General features: G+C 40.4%; 2 protein-coding genes across 2 annotated transcripts in view; one reads left to right on the forward strand and one right to left on the reverse strand.

Moving 5' to 3' along the window:
• Nucleotides 1-423: 423 nt before the first annotated feature.
• Nucleotides 424-4,016, forward strand: LOC143710820 (tripartite motif-containing protein 16-like protein). Its single transcript, XM_077202056.1, has 5 exons — nucleotides 424-480; nucleotides 2,204-2,357; nucleotides 2,895-2,954; nucleotides 3,107-3,639; nucleotides 4,011-4,016. The coding sequence occupies exons 1-5, from the start codon at nucleotides 424-426 to the stop codon at nucleotides 4,014-4,016; spliced, it is 810 nt and encodes a 269-aa protein (XP_077058171.1).
• The window catches only part of chrna7a (cholinergic receptor, nicotinic, alpha 7a (neuronal)), a 21,394-nt gene continuing 2,090 nt past the window's right edge, over nucleotides 3,522-22,825 (reverse strand). The window contains exons 3-10 of the mRNA XM_077201630.1: nucleotides 22,444-22,488; nucleotides 17,968-18,077; nucleotides 17,216-17,295; nucleotides 14,966-15,133; nucleotides 13,284-13,478; nucleotides 10,453-10,539; nucleotides 9,602-9,711; nucleotides 3,522-5,640 (exon numbers count right to left, since the gene is read on the reverse strand). Coding sequence (XP_077057745.1) covers nucleotides 5,104-5,640; nucleotides 9,602-9,711; nucleotides 10,453-10,539; nucleotides 13,284-13,478; nucleotides 14,966-15,133; nucleotides 17,216-17,295; nucleotides 17,968-18,077; nucleotides 22,444-22,488 — 1,332 coding nt within the window. The 3' untranslated portion in view covers nucleotides 3,522-5,103. The remainder of the gene's footprint in view (nucleotides 5,641-9,601; nucleotides 9,712-10,452; nucleotides 10,540-13,283; nucleotides 13,479-14,965; nucleotides 15,134-17,215; nucleotides 17,296-17,967; nucleotides 18,078-22,443; nucleotides 22,489-22,825) is intronic.

Raw genomic sequence — 22,825 nt, forward strand, 5'->3', positions numbered from 1 at the left:
ATCTGCTGGTCAAACTCGTGCAGCATGATCCAGCATGGTGGTTGTGACATCTGATGTAGTTTTATTATTTTATTTAAAGTTAAAAGTTCACGGTGGAATACTTTCTTACGATAACAATTAGCTATTAAAGAGGCAGACACAAAACAAATGCTGAACACTTTACATTGCGGCACCAATACAGGAACCCTATAGAGCCGTGGTGGTGGAAAAATTTTGGGATTGGACAAAAACAAATATTTTCAAGACTTTTACGTTCCCCCGCAGAGATATTTGTGTTCCTTCGCAAAAACGTCTCGGTTACGTACGGTTTCCCTCGTTCCCTGAAGGAGGGAACGGAGATATTACGTCGACATTACGTCAGACCTATCATCTTCGAGTGTCTACAGAACGAGGCAACGAGCCCACATCGCAGCGGGAATCCCTATGGAAAACGCAAATATTGCTGCCACCTCCAGTGCTTACGCCAGTTTCAAGGTCAAGGTAACTTTAGGGCAATTATTTGTACAGCCAGCAGATACACACAAGGACAAAACACACAACAATACAGCAAAACATAAACGGTACGGCTCAGTACGGTTCGGCTCGGCGCGACACGGTTCGGCTCGCTTCGCTTTTCCACTGCGTGGTACGACTCGGCGCGGCACGGCTCGGTTCGCTTTAGCTCGGTTGCTTTTCCACTGCAGTTAGTACCGCTTCAAAGTGGGTGGGATTATGACTGATCGTTATAGTTTATCCGCTCCTCGGCAACTAACAAGAGGAACGTCTGCATTTCTCGTCCACTGACCACGATTCAGCCATTTCTTTTTTGGAAGTTATTTTTCTTCAAGCAAGTCAAGCAAGTAGTTTTAAAACAGGTGCTACAGCGGTGGCTGTTACTGACTATTTAAATCTAGCGGGTTTGATGTCTCGCAAATACAATGATGCTGGTAATGACGATTCTGTCTGACCAATCAGTGATCTGCAGTGTTTTCACGTCACATTTTAGCACGGTACGGTACGCTTGGAACTTCAACAGAGGTGGTACCATTTAAAGCGAGCCGAAGCGAGCCGTACCGTACCATGCAGAAAAAGCGCCACAAGTGAGCCGTACCGAGCCGTACCGTACCATGCAGTGGAAAAGCGCCAAAGCGTGCCGTACCAAACCGAACCGTACCGTACCATGCAGTGGAAAAGCGCCACAGGTGAGCCGTACCGGGCCGTACCGTACCATGCAGTGGAAAAGCGCCACAGGTGAGCCGTACCGGGCCGTACCGTACCATGCAGTGGAAAAGCGCCACAGGTGAGCCGTACCGGGCCGTACCGTACCATGCAGTGGAAAAGCGCCAAAGCGTGCCGTACCAAACCGAACCGTACCGTACCATGCAGAAAAAGCGCCACAAGTGAGCCGTACCGAGCCGTACCGTACCATGCAGTGGAAAAGCGCCAAAGCGTGCCGTACCGAGCCGAGCCGTACCGTACCATGCAGTGGAAAAGTGCCACAAGATATCCATGTCTTTCTTTCCTCAGTGGAAGAGAAAATAAGTGTTTTGAGGAAAACATTTCTGGATTTTTCTTCGAATAATGGACTTCAATGGCAACCACTGTTTTGAAGTCCAAATCAATGCAGTTTCAAAGGTCTTTGAAGTGCTTCATCGGGCTGTGCACGATCAGCTGAGGATATATACTTTTTAACTACAATTGTTCGGATTGAGCTGATCTGCAACGCGCCGGGAACTACGTCATCACGTTGAAAGGTCAGGCTCGATGTCGCCGGCGAAAAAAAAAAACGTTTAGGTTTTAAAAGATTTAAACACCCAGGATACACACACGTAAGGACCATTTTAAACAATAATGTGACACAAATCTTTTTTGAAAATGACCCATCGTTTCGCTAGATAAGACTCTCCTCCTCAGCTGATCGTGCACAGCCCGCTGAAGCACTTCAAAGACCTTTGAAACTGCATTGATTTGGACTTCAAAACAGTGGTTGCCATTGAAGTCCATTATTCGAAGAAAAATCCAGAAATGTTTTCCTCAAAAAACTTAATTTCTCTTCCACTGAGGAAAGAAAGACATGGATATCTTGGATGGCATTGGCGTGAGTAAATTATTAGGAAATTTTCATTTTGAGGTGAACAAATCCTTTCATCTTGACTTGTTTTGTCGTCTTAACATTTTAAGATCAGTTTCATGTGAAAACGCTCTGTTGTTTGTGTGTCTGTAGAGTTTCCAGTCTCTCTCTGTCCTGCTTATGGACTCACCCAACATCGTTGTTAGTTCTCTCCTTTCCTTTGATAATGTACAAAAATCTGTCTCTCATCTGAGAAAGAAACTTGAGGATTTCTGCCAAGAGGAGATGACAATGATATCTGGTAGAGGTAAAGTACTGGATGATGTATTCACTCTCAGAAATAGGTCAATGTGGAAATACAAGGGTGAAATTACAAAGTGTATTGTATAAGACATTTACTTACTCTCAAACATGGATAAATAAGAGATCAATTATTTAGTGTTTACATGTACACATTGACACCTATGGTCTCTATGATCTATTTGGGCTTACAATGCCTTTGGAAAATGCAGGCATAATTATTATTTAAAAAAACTGACATCACAAAAAACTGGTTGCATGAAATGCTGAATTTGGTGGCTTTTCTCTTCAGCCTTATTATCAAAATCTAATGAGATATGTGTACAATGAATAAGCTTCCAGAACATTCATATGTTCCATAGGTTTACAAGTTATTGCTTGATGTTTGTTTATTAAGGATAATTAGTCATAAGATTGTGATTGTTGTTTTGACAGAAACTATAAAATACACTCAATATGTAAAAACACAATGCACTTGATATTAAATTCATGTCGATTTTTTTTTTCTCTCACACTAATGTCTAGTGTTTACTGTTTTTCATAGTGAATTGCATCCAGACCATCCCCGTTCCTGAACCCAAGACTAGGGAAGAGTTCCTCCAGTGTAAGTCAATATAAAAATGTACAAACACAGAAAGAACTAATAGCAACCGTGGCAAATAATACACACACATTCATTCTGATATCATCAATATCGGTGAGACAGAATGGTCCAACCTTTTTCCCTAAAGCATCCTATTTTTCTACCTTTATTAGATCGCAGTCACTTGACTCTGGATCCAAACACAGTGAACAAAAAACTCTGCCTGTCTGAGGAAAAAAGGAAGGCTACTTACACTAAGATATTCAAGCAGTATCCCGATCATCCAGACAGATTTGATCATTGGGAGCAGGTTTTGTGTAGAGAGAGTGTGTGTGGACGCTGTTACTGGGAGGTTGAGTTGAGAAATTGTGTGGCTGTATCAGTGGCATATAAGAGCATTCGCAGGAAAGGAACAGCTGATGAATGTTTGCTTGGATGTAATGGTCAGTCCTGGAAACTGTCCTGTACTCCCTGGAGTTGTTCATTCTTGCACAATAACAGAGAGACCAAACTGCCTCAGGTGTTCGGCTCCTGTATAGGAGTGTATGTGGATCACAGTGCAGGAACTCTGTCCTTCTACAGCGTCTCTGACAAAATGACCCTCATTCACAGAGAACAGACCACATTCACTGAGCCTCTCTATCCTGGGTTCAGGGTTATTGATGGATCATCAGTCAAACTGTGTGATAGTTGGGTTAAAGCACAGGTACTTCATTTTACTCAAAAGATAAAGCATCTGATCGAAAATTGTAGAAAAAAAGTAGGCCTATCGACATTTAATTAAAATTTAAGCCTATTAAATATCTGTTAGTCACTTTATATTAACTTTTCAAATATTTTGAACAGTTGTGTTAAAGGTACTGTCCGAATAATAAGAATTATAATATAATTATTCTAATATAAGAATTCTAAATTCTTTTGAGTTCAAAACTAGAATATAATCATTACTCCTTTTGTTTAAATTTAGTGTTGCGATTTTTGAATTGTGATGTGTGAATATATACCACAATTACAGTATTTTTATGTTGGGCCAACTCAGTTTTAGTCAGTGGTTGAGTGGATTTCCTTTTCTTGCAGGATTAACATTTATATGCTTTTGAAATTTAATGTCCCCAATACTTTGGCCAAAGTTAGTGTGTCTAAATATATAACAAAAAGGGAAACAAAACTAGAGAGCAGCATAAACACATAACCTCATGACTTCAGTAACAAGGTGAATTAATCAAGAAATCCAGATTTGCTTTTACCTAGTAACAGAAGGATTTGCTGAATAATACTTGTGAAGAACCAATCATATTGTAGAAAAATGATGTAATGAATCATGTCACATTTGCCGAAAAATTCTGTAATGAATCATGTCACATTGTCGTATTCTATAAAAACTGTTGTACTCTTTTTGAGGATTTTCTGTGATTGGTCTCGGCCATGATTAAAACATATTCAATGCTTTTGATATTTGATATTTTTAGTCAACTTTTTTGCTAGTTTCAACATTTAATAAGTCTGACCAATCAGATTCAACCTACAAAAATATGTTTATTTGTCATTATACTGTACAATATTTAAAAAAAAATAAAAAATAGGTCGAAATCTCCACCTTCATATCATCACATACACTGACTGATTCACCAGCAATTACATACTGGGATAAAGACATGAGCATGAAGATATACAACAGCACTGATTACTACGAATAAAGCATGATGGCAGATTCAACAAGACAGAAAATTTATATATGCATGTTCTTTAAGTGGAGTAAATAGTTAACTAATGAAAAACAGAAACTTAAATAAAGTGCATAATGTTACAGTCTTGTCTCTGGTTCACACTAAAATTGATACATCAAATTTATAGAGCCACTACTACACAAACACTTAAAAACATTCATTGAGTCTAGTCTTGAAGGACCGGTTCATAATTTCATTAATAATTTTCTCGTCCTCATGTCATTTTAAACCTGTATAATTTTCATTGTTGAGTGAAATACAAAAGATGTTGAGCTGAATGTTCACTCTGCTCACTCCCATACTAATTCAACATCAGTTTATTTTTATTTTTGGATGAACGATTTCCTTCATGTCAAATTTTAGAGAGTTAATCTGTAAAAGAAGTATATCGTTACACTTAAGAGGCTCTGAGAAGTAAAAATAACTACAATAGGGTCTTGGCCTCAGGTGAAGAAATCCTTGGATATGGCCACTACGAAGTTCGGGGCAGACATTAAAATACCAATGGTGCAGAGAATGGTGAACAGGGAAAAGGCCATGAGACAAAGACGGTCAATGACAGATGCTGCAAACTTCCACTCATTACACACAGTCTCTTCCTCGTCTTGGTCACGGAAGCGTTTGGCAATATACCGAACCTCATCCAGGATTTTGGAGAGTTCAGTTTCGCTAGGACCGCTGCTAACAGAAGACGCCTGAGCTCCAGGGAGAAGCACATCTTCCTCTCCCGAGGCGATGAGTCGACTGCAGATCACCCCTGAATCCGGTGAAGTGGTGTAGTGAAGAGTGTCCATCCCACGGAAGCCGATGTACAGCAGGTTTCCATTGGTGGACTGTGTGGCTCCAGTGCTGATGTTCAGATCCACGCTGGAGACGCTGCTGCGCGGATGCTTATTGTGACAAGCCGAGCGAACTCTGTCCTCGCCAGGCCTCTTCATCCGCAGGAACCACGCGCACCAGTTCAACAGCACCACGCGGGTCTAACAGGAAAAATTACTATTGAATACAGGGCTCGTATGGTCATGGAAAACCTGTAAAAGTCATGGAATTTTAAAATAGCAATGATTTTACGGTCCATGTACGTTGAGTTTATTCGTTTTTTGATTTAAAATTTAAAGTAAAAATATGAGAAAACGGTTCATTTATTCGTTTTTCGCCAAAAAATTTAAAAATAAAACGAGGGTCCCACTTTATATTAAGTGGCTTTAAGTACTATGTACTTACATTGAAATTAATAATTTGATACAATGGACTTATTGTGTACGTACATGTTTTTACATTGTACTTATATTTAAAAAATATCAGCATGTAATTACAGCTGTAATAAATTTATGTAATTACATTTGTAATTACACAGTTGGCCCTTCCCTTACACCTTAACCCAGCCTTAAACCAACCCATGCCAAACAAACCCTGCCCCTAACCTTACCCGTATCACACACACCTGTCCCTAACCTTGCCTGTATCACACACACCTGACCCTAACCTTACCCGTATCACACACACTGTCCCTAACCTTACCCGTATCACACACACCTGACCCTAACCTTACCCGTATCACACACACCTGTCCCTAACCTTACCCGTATCACACACACTGCCCCTAACCTTACCCGTATCACACACACTGCCCCTAACCTTACCCGTATCACACACACCTGTCCCTAACCTTACCCGTATCACACACACCTGTCCCTAACCTTACCCGTATCACACACACCTGACCCTAACCTTACCCGTATCACACACACCTGACCCTAAACTTACCCGTATCACACACACCTGTCCCTAACCGTACCCGTATCACACACACCTGTCCCTAACCGTACCCGTATCACACACACCTGACCTAACCTTACCCGCATCACACACACCTGACCCTAAACTTACCCGTATCACACACACCTGACCCTAACCTTACCCGTATCACACACACCTGACCCTAACCTTACCCGTATTACACACACCTGACCCTAACCTTACCCGTATCACACACACCTGTCCCTAACCTTACCCGTATCACACACACCTGTCCCTAACCTTACCCGTATCACACACACCTGACCCTAACCTTACCCGTATCACACACACCTGTCCCTAACCTTACACGTATCACACACACACCTGACCCTAACCTTACCCGTATCACACACACCTGACCCTAACCTTACCCGTATCACACACACCTGACCCTAACCTTACCCACATCACACACACCTGACCCTAACCTTACCCGTATAACACACACAACTGTCCCTAACCTTACCCGTATCACACACCTGACCCTAACCTTACCCGTATCACACACACCTGACCCAAACCTTTCCCAAATCACACACACCTGTCCCTAACCTTACCTGTATCACACACACCTGACCCTAACCTTACCCATATCACACACACACCTGACCCTAACCTTACCCATATCACACACACCTGACCCTAACCTTACCCTTATCACACACACACCTGACCCTAACCTTACCCGCATCACAAACACATGTCCCTAACCTTACCCATATCACACACACACCTGACCCTAACCTTACCCGTATCACACACACCTGACCCTAACCTTACCCGTATCACACACACCTGACCCTAACCTTACCCATATCACACACACCTGACACTAACCTTACCCGTATCACACACACCTGACCCTAACCTTACCCGTATCACACTCACCTGACACTAACCTTACCCATATCACACACACCTGACACTAACCTTACCCGTATCACACACACCTGTCCCTAACTTTACCCGTATCACACACACCTGACCCTAACCTTACACGTATCACACACACACCTGACCCTAACCTTACCCGTATCACACACACCTGACCCTAACCTTACCCGTATCACACACACCTGACCCTAACCTTACCCACATCACACACACCTGACCCTAACCTTACCCGTATAACACACACAACTGTCCCTAACCTTACCCGTATCACACACCTGACCCTAACCTTACCCGTATCACACACACCTGACCCAAACCTTTCCCAAATCACACACACCTGTCCCTAACCTTACCTGTATCACACACACCTGACCCTAACCTTACCCATATCACACACACACCTGACCCTAACCTTACCCATATCACACACACCTGACCCTAACCTTACCCTTATCACACACACACCTGACCCTAACCTTACCCGCATCACAAACACATGTCCCTAACCTTACCCATATCACACACACACCTGACCCTAACCTTACCCGTATCACACACACCTGACCCTAACCTTACCCGTATCACACACACCTGACCCTAACCTTACCCATATCACACACACCTGACACTAACCTTACCCGTATCACACACACCTGACCCTAACCTTACCCGTATCACACTCACCTGACACTAACCTTACCCATATCACACACACCTGACACTAACCTTACCCGTATCACACCTCAATAGCAGCAAAAGTGTTTTACAACACAACATGAACACAATACACAGTGTTTTATTTTCCGATGTAAGTACATAGTACTTAAAGCCACTTAATATAAAGTGGGACCAAATTGGGAATTCGGCTTGATTTTAGATCCAGGACAGGAGAAGAAAATGGATAAACGGCTTGAATATTTGATTTCCACATGGGGGCGGGGATGAAACGCCCCTTTCCGCTGATTGGTCGACCAAATATCAACCCGTGCCACTTTAGTTCTTCCATAGTTCCGTGTAACAAAATAATAACCCAGCAACCGGACTAATAAGGAAGGCTTTGACACAAATCGCACTGGACAGGGCCTAGAAAGGGTTTTCTTCTCTATAGGCATGGATTCGACAACCTATGTGCCAGAAAAATATTATCTGATTATTTCAGAAATGTTAATTATAGGTTTTCTCGCATCTGAATTCAAATCTTTTTTTTTAAATGAATAAATTAGTCATTTTCTAATTTTATACTTTTAATTTTAAATTGAAAAATTAATGAACGTACATGGACCTTTTACAGTGTCTTCTCTCTCTCGCTTTCTCTCTTATGAGATGCAAATGTCTTCACATCAGAACATTGCATCTGCACTACAAATAATACAAGGCTTCCACTTGCGTTTCGGGACATTTGATGGAATTGTCCATTGTGTTGCATCATCACAAAAGTCTTTTTAAGTCTTGCCAATTTAAACATTCAATCGATTTTAAACCATTCGGTATTCTCGCATGCTATCCGAGAGACTGTTTTCTGTGCGCAGTCACAATCACATAAAGCTGCCTTGCAAACCAAATTGAGCTACTTTCACGGCTTATTGCACTTAAACGGGTGAATGAACATAAAAATGCAGCAAAATGCCCGTCTTGGCGAGTATCCTCATAAAAAAGTTGGTTATGTCTTAAGAGGTGTAAAAGGTTGAGAGAGAAAACGTGTAGTGTTGGATCCGTGCACTTAAAGTGACAGCAGCCTAATAAACCTGCTACTGTCTGTCATTAATGTCGATCACACAGCGAAAGACAAAGAGAAAATCACTCACTGCTCTCGACTGAATAACTTTTGTAACTTTAATCTGTTTTTAATTTTTAACTTTAACTTACACATTTTTTTATTTACTGTGCAAACTATCCAGTGTTATTTTTGATTTGATTATTTTATTTGGTTCCATTTTATTTTAAGGTGACGTAGTTACATTGTACTTACTCAAATAAGTACTTAGTAATATTAAATAAATACAGGTACTTATAGAGTTATGGTTAGGATTTGGTTAGAGTTCATTTTTAGTTAACATGTATACATTGAGTGTTGTGGAACATTAGGTCATGAATATTTGCCTCAAAAGTCATGGGAATTTGTTGGTAAAAATGTGCACGAACCCTGTAATTAACACTGTTTTCCGAACACAAACATGGAAGTAACCATAAGTCAACCAGATGGATTTATATGGTAAGTAGAAATAAAAGCAAGCACAAGAGTCTCACCCATTTTGGCATTTTTCCTCCATCAGGATCATGGTAGTGATACTGTAATACCCAGACTGTGGCGATCACAGACAGTCCAACGATAACCATGGTGGTGGCGAAATATTGAGCTAATCAGAGGATAGAGAGAATTATATTAACAAACAAAAGAAAAACCTATTAAAGACAAAAACTAACGTTACATTAATTTGTATAGTGCTTTATATAATACAGATGGTTTCAAAGCAAAAACAAAAATGAGGAAAATAACAGTTTCAAAATTCATCAATTATGTAACGACTTCAATTTTAGCAAAGTTCCAGTTCAGTACATTTAAACTTTTAAATGTAATGTCAAATGTACAGAGTAAAAATTATAATCAAGTACTTAACATGTGCGTTAGTATGTTAGTTTAGTACTTTTAAGCATGACAAAAGATCATTAAAACATAATTTAAATGTACTTTAAAGTAAAACACTTAGACATTATAACAAAGTGCACTTTTTAAAAACGTGTTGAGAAACAGTGATTAAAGTGTACTCTAAGTACACTTAAGTGGCCTTTTATTTTATTAATATTAAATTATCTGCAAGTACAGTTTTTAAGATTTGAATTGTATCAATGAACTGGTTTAACAGTCATTCAAATCATTGTTTATAAGTGTTCCTGAATGTCTTTGTCAAAGTTATACAGATATAATTCCCAAATTCACAGTTTTACCCCTAAAAGAAAGTTCTCTTTACAGTGTTTTATAAGGCTTTGCCTATAAGTGGTTAAACCAAGTAAAATTATTATAAAGTATGAAGGTATAAAGTTAAGACAACAACAACAAAACGATTTGATTACAAATCATAATTACAAATTGCACTTACCTATTAAAGGTACAGAGTCCGATGTCGCCGGCATTATCTCAGCTACCAGAAGCATGAAAACTGTCAGCGAGAGCAGGACTGTGATCCCTGACCATAATAATAATAAAAAAATATTACTCCCTCCAACACTGTGACAGTTTTCATATAAAATCACAACACTGAAGACAGATAAAGAGGAAGCTTGGGCTAGTGCTCAAAAGAGCTATTTTAATCATGATAACTCTCTGAATTGTTTTAGCAAGTAATCGAATATTACGATTTGAATGTATTTGGTCGACTAAATCTGCAACACATATGGACAAGTATGGACTTGCTACTGCCAAAAGAGACACAGATGCTGCTGTTAACATGTAAGATATGCCGCTGCTGCACGAATATGCATATGTGAATCCAGAACTAGGCAGGTGGAGCTGGGGAGGTGGAGGGTCTCAGAGGAGCTCTGGTAGCAGGACCAGCTTACAGTGAACACTGAACCAGACTTTTTAAATGATGAGCAAGCTATCTCAGGCCCTATCCACACTACTACATTTTAGTTTAGAAACGGATAATTAAAACAAATACAATCTCCGTCCACACCAGGGTTTTAGCTGCGTATTAGAATTGATCTCCGTCCACATTAAAAAAAAATGCAAAATCCTGAAAATGGGGATCACGTGACCATTCACCCACACTGGGCATGCGCGTGCCGGTGTAAACAGGAAACAGATTGACTATTCCTCAGATTTCGCTGAGGTTGATAAGTGCCGATCTGGATATTCGAAAGTTTTCGCACCATTCCTCAGGAACCACAACTTCATTTATAAAATTATCCCACCATGTGCTGGTTCTTCCCGGCTTAACCCAAAACCGACGCTCCATGTACGGTCGACACCGCCGCTGCACATGAGAACTGTCACCGAACGATCTAATAATAGCTTGCCTCCGGCGCATGTACGTAGTTATAGCATTGTAAAATGCAGAATTTACTTGCACTAACGTAACTGGTAGTCCAGGCTGTTGTTGTATGTTTTCTTCCGTTGTATGACACCCAATCAGAGAGCCGAGCCTTACGCAAACGTAGCAAAAGGTCTCCGTTTCTAAACTAAAATGTAGTAGTGTGGATGGGGCCTCATTGGCTGGAGAATTAGCAGAGGCCAATCAGCTTCTGCCATGTAGTAATTATGTGATTGCTTGCAGATTGCATGTAAAGGAGTGATCAGCCTGTGCCATCTAGAGTTCACTGAACTAGATACATGTATGTATTTATATACATATGCATCTAATATATGAGTTTGATCATTCTAGCTCTCTAAGATTTGTCTATACAGTAACTATCAAAAAAAAAAAAAAAAACAGACCCAAATGAGAAATGTTTAATTAGAGGAAATATGTGACAACTAGTCCCAAGTGTATTACTGTCAAGATGATCCAAGAGAATGCAAAAAAGCATCTAGGCTTAATTCATATTTTGGTTACTATAAAATATCATAATTTAGTGCCCTAATCACAGTAGATAAAATAAATTAAGAAGAGCCTTATAAGATGAAACTTAATTGTACTGTATCATACGGCTAATTGCTGGTATTCAGAGTATTGATCTTGAGTAACTCTCAGAGCAATGGCCAACGACTCACTCTGTGCAAAGTAAGGTTGGCAGCTTCATCACACTAATACCTTTTAGGAATGACAAAATGAAAAAAATGAATTGTGTTCTGCTGTGATTTGAGGTTCAGTCTCTTCCAGAGCGCTCCCTCACTCACTGTGGCAGCGTCTTCTGAAATAAATCCAGCAGGCCTGATAAATAGAGGCATTGGTCCGTCAGAGATCTCCAACTGCATTCCTCACTAAAGCCATCAATCTCACTACACACTTACAGTAGCTTACAGGGATGCCTGCATACATTTTGTGCCTGTGCCAAAGTGAATTTCATATGGTGTTGGTTTAAATGTGGATATTTCACTAAGTCAGCAAAAAAAGGAAGGATAAGTCTGCCGATGTGAGAAATAAAAGTTAATGATTTCTAAAATGGCAAATGTGACATTTATGCACTTCCGTTTACTGCAGTATAAGAGTAAGGCTCCCATAATAAACCCCATTAAAGGTGAAGTGCATCATTTCTTTTAAAAGGTGCTTTTCCACCAAGGAGGAAATTGAAACCATGAACGAAACGGAACGGTTAAGCAACGAGAACGGTTCGGGCTGATGGTGGAAATGCGGCTATTGTCTTGATGATTTCCCACATGGAGTGGTAGGTAGAAATCAGGGATGCGCCTGTATGAACATTTTGGCCGATACCGATAATTCTTTAGATTTGAAAGCCGATAACCGATATATTAACCAATAAATCTAAATCCACATTTTTTTTTAATTTTTGAGAGCCTAATTACAAAAACTTAAATCTCACCATTAAAAGCCATGTCTCAAACACAATAATAATGTTCTTATTATAATTTTATGTAGCCTATATGACAGACTTGCGCTGCACATGTTGCACTTTATTGTATTTTATCTTTTTTGAAGTGATTCCAATAATATTTCAAGCAATTCGAAACCATCATGGTGAACAGTGCACATCCGAAGTGTCTCAGCTGAAGGAAATAATCCATTACTTATCGGCTTTAATACATCAGCCAAATGTTCTTATCGGGACGATAGCGGCCAATGCCGATATAGTGGCCGATATATTTTTCCGATATGTTTTTCTTTCCCAAAAATTCAAGGCAAGGATGTTTAATAAACCATGACATCTCAAACTAATTACAGATTTGTAAGTGCACACTTGAATGAACACAATTCATTAACATCACATCTAACATTAACATGTTAAAATGATGACAGAGTGTCTATCTCACCGAGAGAGATCTTCTCTCCTGAGTCTGCAGGCAACAGGAAGACGAGTAGAGCCAGAGTAGAGATGAGCACACAGGGAATGAGCAGATTAAGACCGTAGTACAGCGTTCGTCTCCGCATCACCACTGTGAACGTCACATCTGGGTACGGTTCCTTGCAGCAGTCGTAGAATTTCTCATTCCTGCGACCTGGAACCTCTGAGTTACAGATAATTGGTAACCTTATAAAATTAATGTTTTGTGCAATGACCATTCAAACCTGACACTGTACATTCACATTGTTTCTGGGATGTGACTGTCACACAAGCATTAAGGTAAGTGCACCAATGCTTAATATGAATAGACCCAATATGAATTGAATAGAAAGTGAAATGTAACCCCCCCCCCCCCCCCCAGAGAAAAAAAAAAGATTACTTGGATTTTTTTCCTGTAAACTGCGAGTTGTGAAAAAGATGCAAACTTAAAAAAAAGAGAGTAGGGTACAACAAGGCTAAAGGCGAATTTTACTTTATTCTCTTTTAAACCACTAGACAGCACAAAAAAACCCGCTCAGTACTTTTCTTAACAACAGGTTTTGGTGATCGTGGGCAGTGGAAAAAATCTTTTTGCTGAATGAAACTTACCCACATTGAAGTTTTGATTAAAAAAAGAATGCATGAAGCTACTGTAGAATAAAACATTGATGGGCTGTTCTTTCTGAGTAGCCTACATTTGAAACACCTTAAATAACTTGCGTGCGCAGCATGCACAACTTTTTGCTGTGCACATTCGTGTTAGTGTCCTCTTTGATCATGGGAAATTTTAACAACGTAAACATCTCCGAACCGAAGATATCAGCAAAAAAAATTCTAAGATAAGACTTTCACTTCACCATGCACACTCCACAATAGCTTATTATCCTTATGTGACTGTTAAACGCAACTGGTATCATTCTGTGCCCTAAAAACTGGCCTATTTCATGGTATTGTGTCATGCAAGATCATTGCAAAATCTAGAGAAATGTGCCAGGTGACCAGCGGGGTAAGTTGAGACACACTTGTATCTGTACTCGCGATAGAGTTCTATTAGGAAACACACTGTTTAGTTGTTCAGTGTTATGATAACAGGTTTAACGTCATAATTAGCCAGAATACGACGCAAATGAAAACAAAATTTGATATTTGTGATATTTAAACTGTGCATTATTAATGCATATTAAAAATATTGTTCATTTTAGTGCTAATTTAAATAAAATGAATGAATTTAAATGGATGAATAAATAAACATGTTGCCCAATTGTTATTTTCTTTATTTGCATTTATTTATTATATTTGCAATGAACGTTTAGTTACCTTTACATTATTAAAAATGGGTGTCTCAACTGTACCACATATGGGTACTGTACTGTTGAGACAAAGTTGAGAGCAAAAGCACCTTGTTTTTATGAGCTAATTGTGGAAAATATAAACTACTTATGGGTATTATTGATTGATAATATCTTAGTCTACAAGCTAATGAAATGTCATGTGGCATGTCATGTAGAAATTCACTTCTTTTCGGTGAAATAGATTTTAAGGGCACAACAAGTGCACTTCTTTTTCACAAGGGAAGTCTAAATAAGGAAAACAATAAAATACAGATAAAGTGTCTATTCAGACTGTTTTAACAACATGCATACATTATTATTTTACAGTATATCACCTTACCCACAAGGTCCCACTCTCCATTAGCGATATATCCTGTGATGTCAGCATCAATCATCTGCAGGTCCAGAGACCATCCGCCATACGTCCAGGAGCCGAACTTCAGATCACACCTCTGAAGGTCGAAGGGGAACCAGCGAACATCGATGTAGCAGGTGCTTTTGAATATCCCTTTGATTTTCAGTGGAGGGAAATCAAGCAGATCATCCAGAAGCACATCTCAGAGCACTTTAATAGTACTAACTATAATAAAAAATAAAATGCTTATCATTGATCATCATTACTATTATTATTATAAAACGACATCGCATGCAAAAATGTCAAAATTCAATTTATATGAACCATAACAGTGATGAAAATGAACATTTGGGGAATGAGGCGGCTGCCACAACATAAATTGAAAGTGCCAGTGAAGACATACGTATGTAATTTAGCATGGATGGTTCAGTGCTTTCATTCCCATAAAGCATAACTAGGCTTCTGACAAAGCTTTATGGAGGTTCAGGAGAAGGCAATCTCTTCAATGTCACGACATCGAGAATTTACTGCAAACTCACTGCCAGGACTACATCTCCTCATAAATCAAATGTTTATCTCGGGATAGAGCCTGCTTCAGCTTTCACAGCAAGAAACAAGAGGAGAAAACTAAATGAGGTAGTGGAGGCGAATGCTGAACTGGCAAATCTACTTTCACATCAAACAGTTTATCAACTCTTTAGACCAAAACTAGAAGTACCATATTTTTAGCTTTCCACATAATCATCCTTGCTTAATTTTTAATTGGCTTAATGGAAATTAATTTAAATGTGCACTACGTAACTTGTGGCCAATACAAAATTGGTTTTGGATTTAATTTTACTGACACTTACTGATTTGGATGCAGCATCATGCTAAAGCAATGCATTGCATAAATATCCAATTTGGCATACATGATTATTTGTCACTAATAGGCCTATGCATTTTATTTCCACAACGAAAAAGTATGTTATAATAAGCTTATCGAGATTGAGTAGTGATGTGTTTCTGCCAGGTCATTGCTTTTTTAAAGAGTTTAGCCTTTTTTAGTGGTGTTTGGTTCCACTAAAACAAACTTGAGTGTTCGATTAAGGGTGTGTTCACACTTGTAGTTCGGTTCTCTTGGTTCGGTCAAGACCAAAACAAAAGTGTAAAAAAAGTTGTTTTGTACAACGTCCACACGAAGACGCGTTTCGCTGTATACGTATCATTTTTATCGTATTGGCGTTTCGTCCACACGGATACGGCGTTTTGGTAGAGTGAAACCCCTATTTTTTGAAACCGGGTCCCAAAGTGGATAAATCTGAAAACGACACCCTTGCGGTTTCGTGTGTACAGCCAATCCGTATATTTTATGAAACGATGATGTCATCACATCACGTGTCGGCGCATGCTCAAAGTCTTCTTCTCCGTGTATAGTGTATCTCTGTGGCACAATTACAGCGCCCCATACTGGTCTGACATATATACTACACCGTTTTCAGTCAGTTTCAGTGGTTTCGTGTGGACGCAGATATTTCTTGAGACGACGCCGTGTTTACGGAGTTTTTTTTTAGAACGAGGAAAAAAAAATAATCGGACAGGGAACGCGACGGCTTCGTGTGGACGTGGCCTAAATGTAGCCTATTATTTTCTTCTTTGGTCCGGACCAAGATAACCAAACTGTAAGTGCTAAGTTGTGACCAATTTTATTTGTTCATTCTGAGCTTGAAATGGGCGTCCACAGTAGAGTGACCAGACGTCCCGAAATATAAGCTGTTGAATACTGAATAGTCCCGAAAATTATACTAAAGCAAAATCTTGAGTAGTTATTGTCTGATAAAACATTAAAAACTGTTTGTAGAGGTTGAGTCGTCCTCATTGGCTGCAGCATCTTTTTTGTTTCTTTTTTTGAAGTTCTACAAAGATTCTGTAGGCGCGAATTTAGATATACATTGATAAGCTAATTTTTATTCATTCATTTTATTGACATGGCTGGTGTACCGGAACCCAAACACGCTGCTTTCTTGTGGCAGACTAAAGACTAATGACAGACTGTTGATCTTTGAATAAAAAAATGTTTGGTTCAAGTTTTAAATTCATTATCTTTTATTATAGGCTATGTAGTCTATTATCATAGTAGGCCTACCCATAAACACAGCCAATCACATCTGGTCACCCTAGTCCACAGCAATCCAATTTTTTTTCTAGATCAAGTGATAAATATGACATGTGGCGACATAAACACCTGAACAGTACCTGGCGGGAGGTATTGGCAGGCACCAGAGGAGTTCACCAGCACATTCGTATGAAATGTGGCGTCAAACCTTTCATCGGCACTGTGGAGAACACAAGAATCATTTGAACTAAAAAGTGATTTATGAACATCTCAGGGGAACACTCAGCAACACTTCTGATTAGCCCAATACAAAGTACATGCAATTTACTAAGAGCTGTATTAATCACAGGATTTCTGGAAAATATCCAATTAAAAGTGCCTTTCACCATGTTCCAATTTCACAAATGTGTGTGTCTAAATTAATTCTCATTCATATAATGGAGGCATGCTCAAGAATAAAGAATTCAGTCACAGAAATCCCTGAGGAAAACACCATGATTGTCCAGACCAACACAACCAATACATAAATCAAATGAAATTGCAACTTTGCACCAGTGGTCAAATCTGATTCCATTTTCGTGATTCACTGACCCGATTTATTTGACCTCAAAGTAGAATCGAATTCTGCATTTTTTCTGAGCAGATTCTACTACATCTACTCCTGCTTTTCTAGACAGGGACAAATGAGGCCAAACCTTTTTCCATGACACAGTGCAAACTCAGTGTCCATTCTCTGTTACACCAGCACTTCTTTCCAGGCAATTTACCACTCTTCAAGAAGTCCTTCATGTACAGGATTTACACTTGAAAAGCTACATTTGGTTTTTATTGAACCTTTTTCTTGCTAATGGCACATATGAATTTTTCGATGACTCCTGTGTGAAGAACAAACCTGTTATAAAGTAAGATGTCAGGCTTCCAGATCTGACTGTCAGGGAATCTTACATTCGATACTCCAGGATATTCAGAGGAGTTCCACTGAAGATAGTAGTCATGCCAGTACTAAAATAAAGAGACAAACTGCAGATCACCTAATGCAAAAAAGTCAACCTTTAAAATGTATGCTTGGTGCAAACTGAATTCGGCAAGTGAACTTGAATCTGAACCCGAATGTCATGTCTAAAGCTAATCAGAATTGGTCCCACTTTATATTAAGTGGCTTTAAGTACTATGTACTTACATCTAAAAATGTACTTATTGTGTTCAGGTTGTATTGTAAAACACTTTTGCTGCTATTGAGGTGTGATATGGGTAAGGTTAGGCACAGGTGTGTGATACGGGTAAGGTTAGGGGAAGGTGTGTATGAGACGGGTAAGTTTAGGGTCAGGTGTGTGTGATATGGGTAAAGTTAGGGACAGGTGTGTGTGATACGGGTAAGGTTAGGGACAGGTGTGTGTGATACGGGTAAGGTTAGGGTCAGGTGTGTGTGATATGGGTAAAGTTAGGGACAGGTGTGTGTGATACGGGTAAGGTTAGGGACAGGTGTGTGTGATACGGGTAAGGTTAGGGTCAGGTGTGTGTGATACGGGTAAAGTTAGGGACAGGTGTGTGTGATACGGGTAAGGTTAGGGTCAGGTGTGTGTGATACGGGTAAGGTTAGGGTCATGTGTGTGTCATACGGGTAAGGTTAGGGTCAGGTGTGTGTGATATGGGTAAGGTTAGGGTCAGGTGTGTGTGATATGGGTAAGATTAGGGGCAGGTGTGGTGGTATGGGTAAGGTTAGGGTCAGGTGTGTGTGATACGGGTAAGGTTAAGGTCAGGTGTGTGTGATACGGGTAAGGTTAGGGACAGGTGTGTGTGATACTGGTAAGGTTAAGGTCAGGTGTGTGTGATACGGGTAAGGTTAGGGTCAGGTGTGTGTGATACGGGTAAGTTTAGGGTCAGGTGTGTGTAATACGGGTAAGGTTAGGGTCAGGTGTGTGTGATACGGGTAAAGTTAGGGACAGGTGTGTGTGATACGGGTAAGGTTAGGGACAGGTGTGTGTGATATGGGTAAGGTTAGGGTCAGGTGTGTGTGATACGGGTAAGGTTAGGGTCAGGTGTGTGTGATACAGGTAAGGTTAGGGTCAGGTGTGTGTGATATGGGTAGGGTTAGGGACAGGTGTGTGTGATCCGGGTAAGTTTAGGTGCAGGAGTGGTGGTATGGGTAAGGTTAGGGTCGGTGTGTGTGATACGGGTAAAGTTAGGGTCAGGTGTGTGTGATACGGGTAAGGTTAGGGACAGGTGTGTGTGATTCGGGTAAGGTTAGGGACAGGTGTGTGTGATACGGGTAAAGTTAGGGACAGGTGTGTGTGATACGGGTAAAGTTAGGGACAGGTGTGTGTGATACGGGTAAGGTTATGGACAGGTGTGTGTGATATGGGTAAGGTTAGGGTCAGGTGTGTGTGATATGGGTAAGGTTAGGGTCGGTGTGTGTGATACGGGTAAGGTTAGGGTCAGGTGTGTGTGATACGGGTAAGGTTAGGGACGGGTGTGTGTGATTCGGGTAAGTTTAGGGTCAGGTGTGTGTGATACGGGTAAGGTTAGGGTCAGGTGTGTGTGATACGGGTAAGGTTAGGGTCGGGTGTGTGTGATACGGGTAAGGTTAGGGTCAGGTGTGTGTGATACGGGTAAGGTTAGGGACAGGTGTGTGTGATACGGGTAAGGTTAGGGTCAGGTGTGTGTGATACGGGTAAGGTTAGGGTCAGGTGTGTGTGATACGGGTAAGGTTAGTGTGTGTGATACGGGTAAGGTTAGGGTCAGGTGTGTGTGATATGGGTAAAGTTAGGGACAGGTGTGTGTGATACGGGTAAGGTTAGGGTCAGGTGTGTGTGATACGGGTAAGGTTAGGGTCATGTGTGTGTCATACGGGTAAGGTTAGGGTCAGGTGTGTGTGATATGGGTAAGGTTAGGGTCAGGTGTGTGTGATATGGGTAAGATTAGGGGCAGGTGTGGTGGTATGGGTAAGGTTAGGGTCAGGTGTGTGTGATACGGGTAAGGTTAAGGTCAGGTGTGTGTGATACGGGTAAGGTTAGGGACAGGTGTGTGTGATACTGGTAAGGTTAAGGTCAGGTGTGTGTGATACGGGTAAGGTTAGGGTCAGGTGTGTGTGATACGGGTAAGTTTAGGGTCAGGTGTGTGTAATACGGGTAAGGTTAGGGTCAGGTGTGTGTGATACGGGTAAAGTTAGGGACAGGTGTGTGTGATACGGGTAAGGTTAGGGACAGGTGTGTGTGATATGGGTAAGGTTAGGGTCAGGTGTGTGTGATACGGGTAAGGTTAGGGTCAGGTGTGTGTGATACGGGTAAGGTTAGGGTCAGGTGTGTGTGATATGGGTAGGGTTAGGGACAGGTGTGTGTGATCCGGGTAAGATTAGGTGCAGGAGTGGTGGTATGGGTAAGGTTAGGGTCGGTGTGTGTGATACGGGTAAAGTTAGGGTCAGGTGTGTGTGATACGGGTAAGGTTAGGGACAGGTGTGTGTGATTCGGGTAAGGTTAGGGACAGGTGTGTGTGATACGGGTAAAGTTAGGGACAGGTGTGTGTGATACGGGTAAAGTTAGGGACAGGTGTGTGTGATACGGGTAAGGTTATGGACAGGTGTGTGTGATATGGGTAAGGTTAGGGTCAGGTGTGTGTGATATGGGTAAGGTTAGGGTCGGTGTGTGTGATACGGGTAAGGTTAGGGTCAGGTGTGTGTGATACGGGTAAGGTTAGGGACGGGTGTGTGTGATTCGGGTAAGTTTAGGGTCAGGTGTGTGTGATACGGGTAAGGTTAGGGTCAGGTGTGTGTGATACGGGTAAGGTTAGGGTCGGGTGTGTGTGATACGGGTAAGGTTAGGGTCAGGTGTGTGTGATACGGGTAAGGTTAGGGACAGGTGTGTGTGATACGGGTAAGGTTAGGGTCAGGTGTGTGTGATACGGGTAAGGTTAGGGTCAGGTGTGTGTGATACGGGTAAGGTTAGGGTCGGGTGTGTGTGATAGGGATGGGCATCCGATTAAATTTTCTTAGTCGATCGTCGGGAGAATTAACGATCGACTATCGATTAATCATTAATATTTTTATATTCAAATTCATTATTTATTTAACTTTTTATAAATTAAAAAATGCAATGAAAATACAAACATACAGTGTGTTTTTCCTCGATTAGATCTTTATTACAAGATGATCAACTTGTGGCAGTAAAACTGGACGTTCGGTTAGGCTAAACTTGAAGATATATATGCGCTGCGGTGCTCGAAAGCAACGGAACCTGCAGCTGCGAGTTGGCGTTCTTAAACAGAGACCCTCGTTTGTTCCAAAATAATAAATAATAAAAAAAAATCATGTTAAACAATAACTTAACCAAAAACATAATAATTCTTAGATCTGACAGGTTTTGTCAAAATGTAACTCAAAACTATCCGAGAACGGAGTCGAGAAAGAGGGTGAGAGATTAGCCTACCTACAGTAACAATCAATTAGGCTAGGCTACTTAACAAAGCCTCATAAAAAATAACTAGTAACTCACATACAACTTCTACACCAGTCTACTGATTTTTGTTGAGAAAGATCATTGCATTGCATCATTGATGACATGATCTGAGGTCAGACGCGACCGCAACTTGACCGTCAAGCCTCGTTTACACTTTCGCCTGGCTCTGCAGCGCGAGTCTCCGCAGACTGCTCGCGCACCTCCCCAAACAGACGAGGCGTTTATACTCGACGCGCTCGTCTGTGAAACACCGAATACCGCAATGACGTCATTTTTGCCGCGCTCACCTTCGCGCTCGTGCGGACGCGTCGAGTGTAAACAAGGCTTCAGTCCAGCCGCTGAAAACACCCGGTCTGAGGGGACAAACGTTGCCGGATGCACAGGTACCTCCGCACTAACTTGACCAGCCCGGGGAACACGTTCACTTTCCACTCACACTACGCAACGCAGCAGCATTAGTTTAATGATAATCGATAACAAATTAACCTGATCGACGAAATTCTTAATGATCAATAATCGATCGTCGATTAATCATGCCCATCCCTAGTGTGTGATACGGGTAAGGTTAGGGTCAGGTGTGTGTGATACGGGTAAGGTTAGGGTCAGGTGTGTGTGATACGGGTAATATATATATATATATATATATATATATATATATATATATATATATATATATATATATATATATATATATATATATATACTAGTATATCTACATACATAGATTATAGTCATGTAAAACAGCATTTTTTGATTCAAGTGCTTGTATCATCACAAAATATCAAGTATATTATCTCCCTGCTAAATGTGACTACAAGAACATTAAGATTTTATGAACATTGACATGACTTTCTGAATGCTGCTTTGAAACGATGTGTATTGTGAAAAGCGCTTGACGGTGAGTGTTTTGGTCTTACCAGCTGTAACCAGATGTTGGTTGTAAGTACTTGATTCTTCTCATCCTGTAGATGAACAAAGATGCACTGATAAGATAAAAACCACTTCCAAGACAAGTTTTAAAATCATTATTTACATAGCCTTAACTCTTCAGCCATAAAGGTCAAGAAGAGTGCGCTTTAGCCTACTTTTTACTGACATAATATACTTAATAAAATATATATGTGAGAACTGGATGTAATGTTTTCGGACACTAAATTGCACATTAACTGCAATTAAATAAAAATATATTATAGTTTAATTGTTTTAATTTTTTTTATTAAGCTACTGGCCAATCAAAGCTTAATGTTACTACAGATTGAAAGATATTAAAAATTATAGACGTCAGGGTATATTATACGT

The sequence above is a fragment of the Siphateles boraxobius genome, unplaced genomic scaffold, assembly GCF_051911475.1.
Source record: "Siphateles boraxobius isolate OS27281-9 unplaced genomic scaffold, OSU_SipBor_1 48, whole genome shotgun sequence".
Taxonomy (NCBI): domain Eukaryota; kingdom Metazoa; phylum Chordata; class Actinopteri; order Cypriniformes; family Leuciscidae; genus Siphateles; species Siphateles boraxobius.

Excerpts from the sequence above, each read along its gene's own strand:
- LOC143710820 (XM_077202056.1), top strand. The coding sequence starts at position 424 with ATGGAAAACGCAAATATTGCTGCCACCTCCAGTGCTTACGCCAGTTTC. Across the intron at positions 481-2,203 it reads ACGCCAGTTTCAAGGTCAAG|AGTTTCCAGTCTCTCTCTGT; the intron begins GTAACTTTAGGG and ends GTGTGTCTGTAG. Across the intron at positions 2,358-2,894 it reads GACAATGATATCTGGTAGAG|TGAATTGCATCCAGACCATC; the intron begins GTAAAGTACTGG and ends TGTTTTTCATAG.